At 30.7% G+C, this 19,110-nt stretch overlaps 1 protein-coding gene across 1 annotated transcript; it reads right to left on the bottom strand.

Annotated features, from left to right (window-relative positions):
• Positions 1-3,091: 3,091 nt before the first annotated feature.
• LOC105766683 (hypothetical protein) lies at positions 3,092-4,305 on the bottom strand. The gene is made up of 2 exons (XM_012586250.2): positions 4,192-4,305; positions 3,092-3,638 (listed from the first exon to the last, which is right to left on the bottom strand). Exon 2 carries the CDS (start codon positions 3,593-3,595, stop codon positions 3,359-3,361), a length of 237 nt encoding a protein of 78 aa, XP_012441704.1. The 5' UTR covers positions 3,596-3,638; positions 4,192-4,305; the 3' UTR covers positions 3,092-3,358.
• Between the last annotated feature and the right edge of the window lie 14,805 nt (positions 4,306-19,110).

Raw genomic sequence — 19,110 nt, 5'->3', positions numbered from 1 at the left:
AGGTAGAGGTAGAGGTAGAGGGAGAAAATCTATGACAAATAATCCTGTTTTAATATAATTTAATGTCTTTAAGTGCAAAGTTTGATAAAAATAAATATTTATATAAAGAAATACAGCTCTAAAATTTATTTTATTAAATATTATGTATTTTTATAATATATATATTATAATTAAATTAAAATACAATAAATAAAATTCAAGGGTAAATTTGTCATTTTAAACCTATTCTACAAGTATTCCTTTACAATTTTCTTTATCAACCAAACAATGTAATACTATTACTTGTGAATTACATTGCAATCAACTTAACTACATAACATCTATTACATCTCTATTCCATTTCCACTTAATATATATTTCATTTCTACCCTATTCCATTTCAGTAAACTAAAAATACCGTTGGAGTTTTTTATTTGTGTATATATATTAAAGGTAAAATTAATAGAATATTGTAAAGAATAAATTTGATTAAGTTTGTGAGCTACTTGATCGCATGCCGGTGTACAAATACTGAGCAGAGAATTAGCACGAAATTAGAAAGAATTAGAAGCCGTTTTTACTTACTGCAAGAATTATAAATGTCATAATGGAACACTCAGAGTATTCCAAGAATCGAACCCAATGGATTGTCAATTGGTAAACATGTTGTCATATTAATTACAAGCTAAGCAATTACTAATCTAGTTGAATAGGAAATTAGTAGCGCAAACCAAATATGAAAGTATATTAAAGCTAAATTCTAAATTAACAAATAAAAATACCAAACTAACTTTCTTCCTCTTTACTAGAAATAATGCAATTGTATTGAAATGATGGTCGAATGATTCATTAATTGCTAATTAAGTTAATAAACCTATGCTAATTATATTGTTTGTCACTTTTAGCTAGAAATCTCCTCTCAGTCTCATCCTAAACTAAAAGATGTCACCTAAGCTCTCTTCTCGATCTCACTTAGGCATATAGAACTCTTCTCGATCTCAGCACTCAACACAAATGTATTAAATTCTCACACGATAGAGCCTCTTCTAAGTCTCATCTATCTAAATCGTCCATTAGAGGCGTCAATTCTAGTGTGAGCCTCTTCCCATTCACCTTTTGTCACTGCTTGTTCCACCTTATTCTGACACCGATAGTCAACAGAAGTCCAATGAGACTGTGTTTGAAACCCCAACACCAAACAACCCAAAAATCGACATTTATTATATTCAAATGTTCACAACAAAACCTCCCCATCACCATATTCGACTTTCGTTGCCATCGCTGCCTATTAACCCACACTTTGACGATGTTCGAAACTCCGATGCGGCCAGAAACTTTAAACGGCGACGATTAGGCTTCATTCGGAGGAAGAAGAAAAAATAAAAGAAGAAAAGGAGGTTGGGAAGTAGAAAGGAAAATCGGGAAAAGGGAAAAAGAAAAAGAAAATAGTTTTAAAATATATATATATATAGTATTTTTAATATATTTTTTAGATTATAACATCATCATGATATCGTTAATGACATGTGTCATAATCTTATTCTGCCAATTATCTTAAACTTAACGGCGTTATAAAAAAATACCGATTTAGTTTATGAAAAAAAGATTGTGACGTCAATCTGGAACAAAAAAAAATCATAAACACCGAGCTAAGAGAAGCGGATAAGTTTAAGTAATAATTATATATTTTTCCCACTAGAATTTTCAGAATATATAAAACAATTGCACATTAGTGTACAGATCAGGTTCCTTTGCCGTGGTTTTTTGTTGCATTCTACTTATGTTGCAATATAATATCTAAGATAATTTAGAGATAATAAACAATAAAGTTGTTATAGTGGTGAGTATTTCTGTCTAAGATGTATGGAGTAATTTTCTTTTTCTATCTAAAATATGTGTAAATCCCAGAATGATTGATTTTCTTCCTCAGCAGATATTTTGGGAATAAAAAAGCTACTAATCTTCTGCTTTGCTTGGTTCTTCAACAAGGTACGAGGAATATAATACGTTTGGTAAATAAGAAGCGACCCCATTTGCTTTTCCCTTTTACTTCAGCCTATGATTATTTTGAACTTACTATTTTCCCCAAAGTTGAGCCCCATGGGTCGGATTGGTGTCTTCAGTTCTTCTTCTTCCATTGTTTTTCATGGGATTAGGAGGAATACCCTTCCGGCTTTCCACTGTGATCTGTGAGTTCCAAATTTTCTTCTGTTTAATCACAAAGGAAACAAATGGGTCATCTTTCAAGATTTGATGACTTACCCAAAGATTTTCTTTTTATTTCCAAAACATGTAAACTGATGGTGGATCTTGGGGGGGTTCTCGAATGAGCACTGAATGACTGTTGTCAGCCAATCCTTTACTGGGTCTTCTAAGGAGATTCGGGTCATCATATACTTTTGTCCTCCTTTTAGTTTCCAAATTCACTAGCTGAGCTGGTGACAGGGTTTGGTGGCCACTGATTATGAAAGCCAAAGGGCCATTGCCTGGGCTTCATAGACTCACATATTTGAGTTTGATAAGACATGTTTATCTATTTTACCCTTTTCTTTATTATACCAAAAGATTTTGGTTCATGGTCAACCATCATCACCCAAGGGACTGTGTCATGTCAATGACTTGATTTGTGGGTTACCACTTGTTTCAAGCTTAATAGACTTCCATTGACTTCCTCTTCATCAATCTTTTTTGTTTGACATTAGCTTGTTTAACCAGAGGTTCAAAAGCCACCCATTTCTTTTCTGATCATTCCTTTTTGCATATAGCACAACTTAGTTTCTTTCACAACAGGCAAACGTGCAAGCTTTGTCTACTGTTGGAAAACTAAACAGACATAGCGGACACTTGAACCCCAATTGTGTATCATTAGTACTCTTGTTTAAGATGGAAGTACTTGTTGGTTCCAAATTAGGTCTGCTATTGGACCTCGTGCATTTTCAGCCGTATATAACATATGCATGTAACTGTACTAGTAAGGTAAAATCTACCCTAGGGAATAGAGTTGAGCTAGAGATATTTCTAATTGTCATGTATGCTGGTGATTATGAAACATGGAGTTTGTTCGTCCATTTCAGTAATCCACCTACACAAATGAGAACAAATTTATCCAAAATTAGACTAGAAATGTGATAATATTATATTGATTCCTAGCAGATAGACTCATACATCCTTCGTTGATCGTAAATCCAGATCATCCCCCACAAAAGAAGATACTGAGAAAGATGGAGAAAGATACTACAACTACCCTATATTTAGCTGAAATGAAGCTAAATCTAGCCTTCTACCACCGTTTAGCTATGGTTTTACAGAAAAAGAAAAAAGGGAGGCCAAGGGCCCGGGGGGGGGGTGTACATTGGATCATAATGTCTATCTTGGGGAATCAGGGTTGGCTAGGATTTGGGTTAGAAGTTGAGCCAAGGTTTAGGTCAGGAATGGCACTAGTTGCTGAATTTTTTCCCTTGGAATTGTTGTTATTGGCCTTGGAGAGTTTCTGTTTCAGCTCAGATAACAGTGCTTGATTCTCTTGGTTCAGAAGCTGTGCTTTCTTCCTCAGCCTTTCATTCTCTTTCATTATGTAACAGTTCTGCAGGTACAGATTTGAGTTCAGTCTTTCCATGACTATCAAAATTAACTCTCTTCCAATACTACCTGTGATGCCCCTGAAACCAAAATAAACCAAGAAAGAAACAGTATCAATATATATACACATAAAAGGGAATCTCTCCTAGCATTCTTTATTGCTTCATGAAAATCATTGCACTGCATATGGAGAGGGTATTGTTATAATAATTTTTGAATATAAGACTTTAAAAATGTTACTTAGTAAACACGCATAAGTCGTTATGTATGCATGAGACCATGACATTAAACATCATTCAATAAAAAAAAAAAGTCTTTGTAAGAAACACATGTTTGTCCATAACTATAAAGTCGAATAAAGAAAACATTAAAATATCTAGGATAGTTCTTCTTCATTTTCATGTTTTTGTAGGGTTTATAGAGAAAAACAGAGCAGCCCCTCATGTAGTTTGTACAGCAGGAGAAAGACGTTGAAAAAGAAGACAAATAGGAGGAAAATTCCAACATAGGGAATTTACAAAAGAGAAGAGAATCCCAATAGTTAGACGCAAAAGCATCATAGGTAAGATGTGCGGTTAGACATGGAACAAAGAGTTATGGATTAGGCATTGCAAAACAATGGCCATGATGTACCTTTTGAAGGGAAGGGAAGGGAACGTTGGGTTGGGCGAGGAAAGCTAAAAAAACTCCGGTTCTTTTAACAAGTAGCAGTAGCAGTTAAAAAAAATGAAGTGAGGGACAAAGAGGAAGGGAGGTGGGGTTAATATAGAGAGAGAGGGAAGGGGGAAGGGGAAGGGGGTGGCAGCGACTCACTCGTCTGACACAACAATCATGCATGTGTAAGCTTAGAAGGCGGCCGGTTAGGGGGCGAGGCATTAATGTTTTTATCATTTTTATGCCTTTTTATTATGGGATATATGGCGTCATGTCACAATATCTCTTTAAATATCGTTGTTTACTAGACTACATTTCAATAGCATTGCAAATGCAAAGGAAGGAGAGTGATGAGGTTGAAGTGGGTCAATGATGGGGTGGGATAAGCAGGCCGTCCCAAGATTCGCAATGATGTTTTGGATTGGTTCCCAACCATCATCAGCTCTTCCTCCTTTTTCATAATCAATTTTTTCTCTTTTTTCTTTTCTTCCCTAATTATTTTTCCTACCCTTTTATTATTTCTTCCCTAGTTTCACTTCTTGCTTTGCTAATAATCATTTTCCTTTTTCGACCCATAAAAATATTTTGGAAATTAAAATGGTGGTTTTCCCACACCCTAATCAAAACCACCTTTTTTTTTCTACCCATCTCTCTCTATTCTCACCAATTATATCTACTCAAATAGGGTCAAACTTACTTCATAAATTACATCTACCTATAGGGGTAGTCTTGGGATTCAATTATTGCATTAGGGAAAAAAAACACTCTAATACAATTCTACTTATAATGATCCCCAATATGCTAACTACAACAATAAGCTTTGACAATCTTTTAATGAACAAAATTAATATTTTTACTTTACTTAATAATTTATTTCCCTTTCTAACTTTATAAAACAAAGTTATTTTAATCATTCATTTAATTTTTCACCATTTTAATATTTAAATTTACGTTTTTTATTAAATCATCTCAAAATAAATGAAAAAAATAATATTTTTCAACTTTGTTGATGGGACATATATGTCAATTGTCACGAGAATGACACCTAAACATTTTAAAAATGTAAAAATTAATTAAATGCTGACATGTCATTCATGTGAAAATCCACATGTATGTCACACGTCAACAAAGTTAACGAACGATTATTTTTCCATCCATTTTGAAGTAATTTGATAAAAAAATACAAGTTCAAAAATAAAAAAATAAATGATAAACTAAAATAACTCTTTTATAAAATAAAAGGGCAGAAAAAATAATTATAAGTAAAATTTTATTTCTTCACTTTACTTTACCCTTCTATTCTAATGTCTTTAATCTTACTTATATAATAAATTGATTTATAGAGGCAATTTATCTTTTTTCTTTTAAAATTGAAAGAAACACAACCAGGAGAGGTAGTTTTATTATTTGGAGAAGGATCATGCAAAAAGTGTTTTATCAATTGCTACAATTAAGAAAAAAATTGCATTTTGCGCAGTTTATAATTTTGTTTGAAAAAGATATAATATTAGAATAAAAAAAGTAATAATTACTCCAAGTAAATCTTAACTCATGCCTTATAATTTATTATTTATTATTATTAATAGATTTAAATTACGAAATTTATGAAAACTGTGGGCTTTTAGTGCAACCAAATGACGACACTACCCCTATATCTATCAACTGTTGTACACCATTGATGATGTTCTGTTTTTCGTTATTATAATCATTTTTTTGTTTTGAGAGATATTTGAAATAATGAGAGGAAATGTAAAAGACAAAAGAGGTTGGGCCAGTCTCAACCTCTTCATGGGTTATTGAGTACCTTAACGTGAAACATCATTGTTGACAGATGGTGGTCTATGGGTAAAACGGTCAGTTCAGGGTTTCACCCCCTCGTGGATTTCCTTCCTTCCTTCCTTCCGAGTCTTAATTATTCAATGGGCTGATTGCTACTTTAATTACCTCTTTACCCTTAACGGTTCATTCCCATCCTTTGAAATAATAAAGTTGGAAATCTTAATAATAACTGATAACAATAATTCTAATAATTACTGTTAGGGAAACATAAAAAGAGAGAAGAAATTAGATTTGGGCTACTAATTGCCTTTTTACATGGAATCAATAATTAAAAGAAAATGTAACTTTTTATTTTTAGTTTTAAATATTTTATTAAAACTTATAATTTTGTAACCGAATTTATAAAATCATCTAGCAACTGAGTTGGTTTGTGTCACAACTCAACTCGACACCAATTTAGTCAAGAAAATTATTAAAATAAACTTATAGATTTTAAATAAATTAGGCTTAATGGTGTAAAAAGCCTTCAAAATTTGAAAAAAAAATTAAGCCCTTGCTCTTTTTTTTTTTTACTCAATTGGGTACTTGAACGGCTAAAATACATCAAAAAGACCCTCAAACATTTTCAAAAAAAATTAAACCGATCTTCTTCTTCTTTTTGCACTCAATTGTCAAATTGCATCAAAAAGACGTTTTGACGGTTAAAGCTAACTACTTTTAATTTTTTCAGTTAAATTCACCATCTGTCACAACCATGGCATGGCATGACATGTCGCAAGAAAAATGATAAAATAAAAATAAATAAAAGTTATAAAAAATATTAAATTTTAATAAAAAATATAAGAAATATTTAATTTTTATTAAAAATTATAAAAATTATAAAAATTGTAAAAAAGTATAAAATATATAGAAATATAGAAAAAATATATATATTTTATAAAGTCGTAAGAAAATGATAAAAGAATGTAAAGAAATATAAAATTCGTACAAGAATTATAAAATTATCATACCAAAAAAAAATATTTTATACTTTTTTATTTTTTATCACTTTTCGCCATATGTTACATTGTGTTGCGACACGTGGTGACTTTAATTGAAAAAACTAGGGACCGTTAACTTTAACAGTCAACGGTTAAAATTAATGGTTAAATGGCTTTTTTGATGCATTTTATAACTTTTTTAATGATTTTTAAAAAATCTTACAAATTTTTATATTTTTACGATTTATATATATTTTTTAATTTTTAAAATTTAAATTTTTTTATATTTTTATTAAAGTTTAATAATTTTTATAATTTTTATTGATTTTTATTTTTTATATTTTTTGTCACATGTGACGTAGTGATTGTGTCACGGGGTGGCTTTAATTAAAAAAAATTATGGGCTGTTAACTTTAACGATCAATTGTTAAAGTCTACGGGCAAAAGGCCTTTTTGATGCATTTTGGCAATTGAGTGCAAAAAAAAAGTAGGGGCTTAATTGCATTTTTTGAAAAAATTTAGGGTCTTTTTTTTTATGTATTTTGACAGTTCAAGTACCCAATTGAATGCAAAAAAAAACAGGGATTTAATTACTTTTTTTGAAAAAGTTTGAGGGCCTTTTTGATGTATTTTGAAAGTTCAAGTATCCAATTAAGTGCAAAAGTAAAAAGTAAGGGTTTAATTGCTTCTTTTTTTTTAATTTGAGGGTTTTTTTAGCCTTTAAGCCAATAAATTGTTATTACAACGATACTTTTGTGTTTTTCATATTTAAAAAAATAAACAAAAAATTACAAATACTAATATTTTAACCCATGCCACCAATAATTATTAAATCTATTCTTTACCACCTCAACCAAACTTTAATTTAACATTTTTATACATTCTAATATTGTTACACAAATTATTTCACCTACATTATTTGTATATCTATAATCTATATTATTTATAAAGCTCTTTACTGAGTTTGTGTCACCCATCAAGCGGGTCCCAATTCAGGTAAGCAAAATCACTTTAGTATCTCTTTGCATTTAAAATAAATTATATTATTTGAGGGTATTACAATTTTTTATTTAAAAAAAACTATAAAAATATGCATATGATTAGACTTGAACTCATGCCAATTAGATTAGCAAAACCTCATATATATACCACCAATTCTATATATATTAATGTTGAGATGATGTCACAAATTAACTAGACACCAATTTAGGATTGATGAAAATATCATGATAAATAATCGTGTTCATTTAGTAATCTTAATATGATGTATTCATGTATTTAAATTTTGTTTTACTTACAATTTAATCTATTTTTATTTTAATATCGTACATATTTCATATATTATTAATAAATAGTTTCAAATCATTATTTATTAAATGTTATTTTAAACACAAATTTATGTTCTAAATACATAGTTTTCACCCGCATACGCCTGTGATAAAGTTTAAAACGAAATAAAAAAAAACACAAATTTTGTTAATTGAGTTTGTGGCACAAGTCTACTCAACACTAACTCACAATTGATGACAACACCATGATAAACAATTGTAGTACATTCAGTATTGTTAATCTAATTTATTTATGTGTTTAAATTTCATTTTATTTACAATTTAATCTATTTTTTTATTTTAATATCATACATATTTCATGTGTTATTATGATTAATTAGTTTCAAACCATACGTTTAATTATTTATTTATTTTATTTTTAAACATACATTTATATTCTAAATATATGGTTCCCACAGACATACATGTGTGATAGGATTTCTAGTAAGATTAATAAAACCTCTAACCAAGTTTGTGTCACAGGTTAACCTTGTACCAACTCGGTTAGAAAATTACAGAAATCTCCTTCCGTAATTAAAATAAATCATATCATTTGAGGGCATTTTAGTCTTTTCATTTTAACAAAAACCAAGAAAAATATGAATATGGTAAGATTTGAATCCATGCCAATTGGATTAGTAAAATCTTAAATTTACCACTCAACTAATATTTTATTTTGAGAATATTTTATACTTTTTAATACGCACAATTTATTATCTTCACCATTGTATATCTATATACTTACTATCAATAATACCCCAAACCGAGTTGGTGTCATGGGTTAACCAAGTACCAACTCGATTAGGAAATTATGGAAATGTCCTTCTATAATTAAAATGAGTTATATTATTTAAAGGTATTTTAGTTTTTTTTTCCATTTTAACAGAAACCAAATGATGAGATTTGAACCCACACTGATTTGATTAGTAAAACCTTAAATTTACCACTCGAGCAAAACTTTATTTTAATATATTTTATACATTCTTTTTAATATGTACAATTTATTATCCCCACCAGTTGTATATCTATACTATTAATAAAACATCTGACTAAGTTGGTGTCATAGGTTAACCGGGCACCAACTTAGTTAGGAAATTATGAAAATGTCCTTCCGAAATAAAAATAAATTATATTATTCAAAGGCACTTTAGTCTTTTCATTTAGGAAAAACAAGAAAAATATGCATGTGGTGGGAGTTAAACTCATGCCAATATATTTATACTATTAATAAAATCCTTAGCTGAATGGTGTCACAGTTTAACTGGGTACCAGCTCGGTTAGGAAATTATATAAATGTCCTTCCATAATTAAAATAAGTAATATTATTCGATGGTGTTTTAGTCTATTTATTTTAACAAAAATCAAGAAAAATATGCATATGGTGGTATTTAAACCTATGTCAATTGGAGTAGTAAAATATTAAATTTACCACTCAACCAAAACTTCATTTTTTTCATACATTTTTTATATGCACAAATTATTATCTCCACTAGTTGTATATCTATATTTACTATTATTTACGTGTTTTACTGAGTTGGTAACACCCTCAACCGGGTCACCAACTCAGTTCTTAAATTACGAAAATGTCTTACCATGATTAAAATAAGTTATTTTATTCGAGGTTACTGTAGTTTTTTTTCCATTTAAAAAAAATCAAAATATGCATATATTGGAATTTAACACGAACCAATTGCATTAGTAAAAGCTTTAATTTACCACTCAACTAAAGCTTTGTTTTAATATCTTTATACATTTAAAATTCAATTGTGCACACTTTATTACTTGCATCAATTGTATATTTATATACTTACTATTTATTAAGAACTTGACTGAGTTCGTGTCACCCTCAATCGGGTTGTCACATCCTGAGTCTAGCGGATTTGGGTTAAGGCGTGGAGTCGTGAAGTTATCTATTTAACGTAGTGTAATCCGCCATGTTATAGTCTTCTGGCGAATTGAAATGTGGCGTATAGTGTAACACCCTAACCCGTATCCTTCGCTGGAATAGGGTTATTGAGCATTACCATACAAACGGAACATTAAAACATACATTTCATACATTAACGCAAACATGACATAAATCATTCATTCACACACATATCGTTCCTAAATCGAGCCCTCGAGGTCTTAAAAATACATTAGAAATAATTCGGGACTAAATTGGAAACATTTGGAAATTTTAAGAAAAAGTTAGAAAAATTTGACTGCAGGGGTCACACGGCCGTGTACCTCACACGGTTGAGATACACGCCCGTGTCTCAGGCCGTGTAATAATGAAATAGGGACACACAATTGTGTCCCAACCCATTTTCTCACCTGTGTAATTCTCAAAATAGCCCTACACGCCCATGTGCCAGGCCGTGTGTTAGGCCGTATAATAGCCTGACTTGAATGCAATAAAACCTATAGGGGACACACGGTCATGTCGCCAGGCCGTATGTCACACACGACTAAGTCACATGCCCGTGTCTTAGGCCGTGTGGACAAGAATTTCCCAAAATAAGCCATTTTTATCACCAAATCAAGCATATACCTAAAAACATTTTGTGCACATAATCAAGACATCAAAACCTTACCAAAATATGCATATAATGACCAATTCATTAGCCTTAAATTCATCAACCAATATGCCATTTCAAGGAACCTCACAAGCAAACATCAAAGCTTACCTACACATACATACTTTACCATTTTTCAATCATAAACATCTAGTTCAATAACATCTTAAAACATACCACATCTTAACCATATTGACACCAATTCATCGCATACCATTTTGGTCATTCAAACATGCATCACAAGTACCCAAAATGACATAGTTGGCAAGCATCAAAAGGTACCAAATCCAAACAACTTATACATGACATAATCATCAACTAACATTCAACTAATATCAAAACAAGTCCACCTATACATTCCATTATAATCTTGGAAAAAACATCAAAAACTACCGATATTTATGTTGGATAGTGTGATAGATCTTCGACGAGCTTCCAAACTGATCGAGCTTCTAATTATCTATAAAATATAGGAAAGAAAACTACTTAATCACATAATGCTTAGTAAGTTCATAAAACATGAAACATAACTTACCATTTCATTTAAATAACATAAATATAAGCATAATGTAATCCAACCACAAGCTTGGCACAAGCCTAAGCACCATCATCAACACATGTTAGTGCATCCATACATAATTCACTTGAAGTAAACATATGGTGATTCATTTCAATATGAACATATATCATTTGTATCATTCAACCTTTCCATGAATATAAACATATTACCATATGAAAAGTTACCTTTTTAATCATTTTCATTTCCCGTTGAACCACTTAGAATATCATCGGATACTCGGGAAAGCTCACATGAAGTTTGCTTAAACATATAACCGTAACATTTTCTTTACATCGTTGCTCACACGAGCAGTGAAATGGGCCTACTCACACGAGTTGTGGGTTAGAATGTAAGCTATACTGCTCACATGAGCTATGGAGTATCCGCAATAAACGCAGTGCCTCAGCCATCGGTAGGAATTCAAGACCAGCACCCAAAACATGAAATCCCTAATGACATGTTATTTGTATACTAAGAATTCCTAAGGTTCAACCGGGACTCATTAAACGTCATAGCATGATTTTAGATATACATTGTTCAATAGAATTTTAAATACATATTAACATATAATTAAACAACATAAACATAACAATTCGTATATAAGAATTTACCTCGACAATTAGAGCGTAAAAACGAAGTTGATTAATCTGAGGCTTTAGCTTTTCCATAATTTAAATTTGTATGTGGTCTATATTGATCTAAATAGACAAATTCAATCCATTTAATACTTCTATTATTTAATTCAGTCCATATTTCATATTTTTCAAAATTACTATTTTACCCCTAACATTTTAAATTTTCACAATTTAGTCTTTAAGCTCATAAATTGAAATTTAAACATTTTAATCATTTTCTCATGCTAGCCGGATTCTCTAGGGACCTAAATCAATCCATACAAACCATCATTTCATGATTTTACCATGAAATTTTATAATTTTTACAAATAAGTCCGTAAATGCAATTTTCATCAAAAATCACTTTACACAACTTGTTTATTTATTAACAAGGACTCATAAACTACCATTAAACATCAAGAATCACACAAAAGCATTAATGGTACAATCCTAATTCTTTAACAGTTTTACAAATTGACCACCGAGTTAGCTAGGTAAGCTACAATGATCCCGGAAATATAAAAATAATTAAAAACAAAGCTTAAAAACATAACACTCATGAGCTATACATAGCTGAATCCTCAAAGCACCAAAAATGGTGTTTTTCCTTCCCTATTTCGGTGGTGAAAGACAATAAAGAAGATACAAAGTTTTACTTAATTTTAATTTATCTTAATAATTAAATTACTTATTTAACCTAGCCTATTAACATTAAAATCACTTAATTTTATATCCATAAATGTCCACTAGCTTTATGAATGGTATAATTACCATCTAAGTGCTTTCACTTTAAAGCTTCATAGCCATTTGACCCTTTTAACAAATAGAACTCCACTTTTATACTTTTTACGATTTAGTCCTTTTCACTTATTTAAGCATGCAAACATCGAAATTTCTTAATGAAAGCTTAATAAGAGACTTCTAGCATCCCATAAAAATTAAAATAATAAAAAATAATAATTTACTCATCGAATTTGTCTACCAAAACCACTGTTTCGATTTCACTGAAAACAAGTTGTTATATATAGTAACCGTTATAGAGGTGAATAGAGGTTTTATGCTATTCTTATATTGTTATCTAAAAGAAGGGTATATTTAGTGAAGTATAAGCTGGGTGAGTTACCGCCATATGCATAGTACGTTGAGTTGCATGAGTACTGTGTTAATTGGGTTTTGTAGTGAGGTCTGGTTAGGAATCAACTGGATTAACTGGTCAAATATCAATTATACAAGATTCTCATTTATATTTCTCTCGGAACCTATAGGCCATTAAGAAGGACAAATTATTGATTCAATCGACACTTGTTAATTTTCAATAAGAGAAGATTGGTTATATATATATGGGTAAGAAGGGTTTGGGAGGAAGTTTTCTTCGTCCTTCAACATTACTTTCTATTCCTTTTTTCTTAAATTTAAATGTTATCTTTTCTCTTTGAGCTGGAAGCTAAGATTCTTGACTTAATCAGTGGTTGTTCCATCTCCTAGTAAGTATTATAGCTTTGCATATTAAGTTTTTGAAGGAGTAAAGATGTTAAGAATTATATGAACAGTAAGTTATAAATATAAACTTTTGCATAGGGGTTATCAATGATTAAGATGTTAGCAATTTGTGTGTAAATGGGTTTTAATGTTGAATCTGTATTCTTTGATTAGTTGCTACTGCTGGGTCGAGATGGATGTCCAAGTCTGGAGTTTCGAGCTACAATTTAGGTGAATATTAGGTGAGACTCTATTATGACTCCTGCATGTTAATTGTTTAAGAAAATACATATATATAATGATAAAACCTCAAGTAATGAGCAAGTTTGTGAAGTATAGTAAAGATGTTATATGTGTAATATGCAGGTAAGGTTTGATATCGATCAGTTATGCGTGAACAAATCTGGGTAAGTAAATTCTGGATAAAACGTCCCTTGTGATGCCTCTGGTTGGGCATGTATATTTCTAACTAGACTGGCAGATCATGATACAAAAATAAGTATAAGACCATGTGGTTAAGACCCATGGTAATGTATGATATGAAACACTCATGGTGTAGCTTCCAGCAAGATAAAAACTAGACTAACAGATCACGACATGAGAATGTGTAAGTCTATGTGGTTGAGACCTATGACAAGATATGACTGTATGAATGTTCATGGTGATGCCTTCAATAATGTATAGATCGAAATGATATACTACAACATGAAGTTATGTATAAGACCATGAGGGAGAAACTCATGACACCTTCTATGAAAGTCCACCAGGACAATAAACATGTGATTTTGTATGTTTGACTGTATGGCATGACCTGCATGATTGTGTGAGGTTAAATGATAGGTTTGTGAGTTTGGTTGTTAAATAGAACTATTTTGTAAAGTAATTTTAGTTAGTTTTGAATTTAGGGACTAAATTGATAAAATACTAAATTTAATGAGAAAGTTTTGTAAAATTTAGTTACTTAAGGGCTGATAAGGGACTATATTGAATTTGACACTAAGATTTTTGGTTTAACTATGAAAGATATGTAAGTTTTGATTTTAGGGACTAAATTGAATAAAAGGTAAAAGTTTAGGGCAATCATGTAAAATATTACTTAAGGATCATGTGCATGTATTTTTACATTATAAGGTAATTGAAGTTGATAATTGAATTAAATTATATTATAGATCAAGAAACGGATCAAACAGTAAACAAATGCGAAAAAAAAAATTTGTTGAGTAGTCATTGGTGTTGTGTCTGCTGCTATTTGATTTAGGTAAGTTCATATAGTGTATAAGTTAATTTAATTATTTCCTTTGTGATTTAATATGTTTATGTATGATTGTGATTGAATTTCTTTGTGCAATAATCTTGAATATTGGCTGGATCAAATTGTAAGGAATAATATAATTGGTGTTGGTGATTGGAAAAGGAAATGAATATAATTGTGTTCAAGCTAATATGTTGATGTTTGAATGACTGGAAGTTATGGATATAAAATGAGGCCTATATGATCATAGTGAATGAATAGGATATGAATGACATGACATTAAGGTTATTACCATTTCGGGTGCTGGTCTTAGATGTTTTACCGATAGCTAAGGTCTTAAATTTGTTGCAGATTCTTCAGAGCTCATGTGAGCATCATCGTGTAATGTTATCAACTCGACCCACATCTCGTATGAGCAGACCTATTTTCACAGCTCATGTGAGCATTATATTTATAGTTCGTGTGAGCATTTCTATCCTGAGTATTCGATGTTATTTCGCTATAGTTCATCGGGTAAAAACAGGACGTATAGAACAAAAATGATAGAATAATTTGTTATAAGTGAATGGTGATATATGTACAAGTATGTTCACTTGAATATGATTCATAAGTGTGGAAATGTTTTATGTTTATATTGTGAAGGAACTAACCTTATTGGTTTGTGATTTGCATAGGCCATCAAAGAATACCATGTTTCTTAATTGTATAAATTTTATGTTTAATGCTTAAGTTATGTTAGACTCAGCTAAGTTATGTTACATTTCGTACGAACTTACTAAGCACTGTGTTGCTTATGTTTGCTTTGTTTGATTTCTTTTAGATCATCAGAAGTTTTGCAGTTGGTTGGAATTAAGTCTGAGCTCACACTATCTATTCAATGACTTAGTAGACTTTTTTTTTATCATTTTGGGATAGGTTATAAGTGGCATGTAATGTTAAGTTTATAGGTATGTGTTATGTTTTGATATGAATTGGCAAATATGTTTTGGTCATATGGTGAACTTTGATTAATGTTGTATTGGTATTTGATGGTGATTATGTGGGAATGTTTAGATATGTGAATTGTGGTATCGATGATAATGAATGTGTGATTGTAAATGGTTGAGTTGAGGTGCCAATTGTGGGACATTGGTTGGGCACTTAGGTTGGATGATTCAAATTGTGTTTTGGCATATTTTTTATGTGTTTGAATAGGTTGAAAGATGGTTCAATACTTGTGTGTTAAGTGAGCTTAGGGGTAGGTAACTTGTTTAAAAAGGTTCATGTAGGTACACACGGTCGTGTTCTATACACGGGCATATGGCATGACCGTGTGGTCTATTTGGTTTAGGTAATATTTGGGATACACAACCACGGTTAGTTTAACGGCTTGACGACACAACCGTGTAACTCAATATTACACGATAACAGTCTGTTACATGGTTTAACAACATGACCATTCACTTAGCTCTACACGACCTTAACCTGTCACACGGCCATGTGACCCTTATTTACTAAATTTTTTGTACTTTTTGCATAGTTTACAATTAAGTCATCGTATGTTTTCGAGTTAGTTTAAAGGCTTTCGCAAGCCCGTTTGAGACTTGGATTGAGTATGAATGCTATGAAACTTGATTGTATAAGGTGTTTACATGAAATCTTGTATGTTTAAGTTTATATACGAATGCTATATGTTTTGTTTTCTAGAGTAGCAGCCTATAGCTCAGGTTCGACGACCAGGCTGGGTTAGGGGTGTTGCAATGTTTTCAACGTAGTCATGGTGCCTAAGTCCGACAATAGGTGGTAAATTTGTAAGGACTTTGATCTGCCACAATTCGTTGTGGCAAATTAGAGTTTTTTCAACACTTAACGAGCTTGTTTTCTAGCCATTTTAGATTATTTTGTTTTGTTTTCCAATTCTATTAGCTTGTGTTTAATTTTAGTAAAAGCATTTTTACACATATTTTGGTAATGTAATGACCTAATGGGTCAACACGTGCTTAAGAAAGGACTAACAAGTCGATTTAGTGTGCAAAACACTATTTTCAGGTTAAGAATGCAAAGGACAACGACAATGTCGCAACATCGATATGTAGTGTCGTACCATCATACTTCGAAACCAAAGGAGTCATATTCGAAGTTCAGTGTCACGACACCAGAGTGACAAAATGCAATTTTAAGTTAAGGGTGTTTTCGTCTACACAACACATTTTATTAAGCCCTATGGCTTGTAATTGGCCTAGTTGGGGCAGAACATATGGATATTAATATTCATATTTAGTCTAAGTTTAGGAGGTTAGTCAAGGGAGCCGTTTTAGACTAGATTTTTAGGATTTTAATTTCAGTTTTAGTTTTTTTTAATCTAGTCATTTATTTTAAAAAATGAAATTTTTTTTTGTTTTGACTTGGATTCGATTTGGATCCAAGCTTTTGTTTATTTAGTTTTTATAAATTTCTTTTTGGTTTTCAATTGCAATTGACGTTATCTTTGCAACTGTCAAAGGAATTTCAGCTTTCGTGCACAAATTGATATCAAAACAGATCAATTTCTCTATTCCATTTTCCTATTTAAATATTTTCTTTGCATGTTTAATATGAAATTAGGGGAAATTGCATCTAGATCCATGAGTAGCTAATTTCCTTAAGAAGATTGATGATCAGATGTGAGAATAATTAATGGAAGAATTAGGTTTTTTTTCAAATTAGTTGGCTTAAATTATGCATACTTAAACCCTAAGATTGACAACCCTAGGAAGTAATCTAGGCAAGCGAGGTCGAAAGAATAGTTTACTGAGTAACTCGTAATTTATCCCAATTTAAATGGTGAGGTCGAAAGATAAGTTTTTTTTATTAATTAATTAGTTAGGCCTGTAACAGCCTAATTTTTGGGTCTAGTCGGAACAGTGGTTTCGGGACCATAAATCCGACGAGAAAAATTTTATTTTTATGGTCTACAATTTTATGGAATGATTTCGTGAAAATTTCGTTTGAAAATTTCGACGTTTGAGCACTCAATTTATTTAAAAGGTCTAAATTGATATGTGATCCCGAAAATTATTACAGTAAGAGAGTAGGTATTCTTGGTATAGTAAAATAAGGAAATAAAGTGATAAAAAGGGTAATTTTGAGTTATGTCAACATTGGGAAGTATATTATGACATATTAATTCAAGAAATGATTAAATCGCAAAAGTGAGAAAAACTTTGTTGCCCAAGAATAAATACCAAAAATTTTATGGATTAAAGTGTAAATATAAAAGTTAAAGGATCAATAGTGTAAATATTTAAAGGGTGGAATAATCTAGAAACTAAGGAAAATGGATGAATTAGGACCAAATTGAAAAGGTGAAGAATTTTGAGGACTAAATTATAATTTTACCAAATTAAGTGATGACGTAAGGACGGAATTTCAAAAGATTATAAAGGAAAAATAGTCAATTAGAGAGAGAGAATTCTAGAAGGTAATGATGATGTTGGTGATATTTTAATTAATTAATTAGATAAATGTTATTTAATTAATATTTTATTAAGATTTTATTATTATTTTATTATTAAATGATTAATATAAAAGGGAGGAAAGATGAAGAGAATTCATCATCTTTTCCATGCACCAACGTGAGAAGAAGAAGAAAGAAAGAAAGTTTTATTTTCTTTACAATTTGGTCCTTTCTACCAAAAATCCACCATTTTCACCTAGAAATCAAAAGAATTTCCATAGCTTCCAAGAGAGAAAAATATTAAGGAGACAATGGGGAGCTACAATATCAAGTTATATTCAAGAAATAGAATCTGGAGGAGAGACAAAATCAAGTTAAAGATTGAAGTCAATAGCACAAGGTAAGAACATTAAGATTTCAATATATTTTTGAGTTTGATATTATTGAAAAGGTAGGAAATTAATGTTAATGTAGAGTTTCCTTATATAAGGTTCTATATTCTTGTTGTGTTAGTAAAGGAAATAAAAGAAAGTGATAGAAAATATTGAAGAGAAAGGAAAGGAAAGTGTTATAAATTTAGTTATCAACATTTTACATTAAAACAGTTTTGAGACAGCAGCAGTAATCTGAATTTGAAAATTTTCCAAAAATCGTGGAAATTTAATTAGAGGATGCAAAAAAAATATAAACTTAAATCTTATTGAGTCTAGTTTCGCAAGAAATGATGTAAGTAATGGATTTGTAAATCATGAGATATAATAAATTTTGTGAGACAAGGTTAGAATGATTTTGGGTTCCCCTGTTCTGAATTTGGAAAATTATGATTATTGAATAAAAATAATTAGGGGCTTAAATTTATATATTTACAATCCTTAATGAGTCTATTTTTAATAGAAATAAACGGTAACATCATTCGAATTCCGTACGAGGAGAT

This window comes from Gossypium raimondii, chromosome 4 (genome assembly GCF_025698545.1).
Source record: "Gossypium raimondii isolate GPD5lz chromosome 4, ASM2569854v1, whole genome shotgun sequence".
Classification (NCBI taxonomy): domain Eukaryota; kingdom Viridiplantae; phylum Streptophyta; class Magnoliopsida; order Malvales; family Malvaceae; genus Gossypium; species Gossypium raimondii.
The sequence above is the reverse complement of the archived record's forward strand: the minus strand, read 5'-3'. Positions and strand labels throughout refer to the sequence as shown.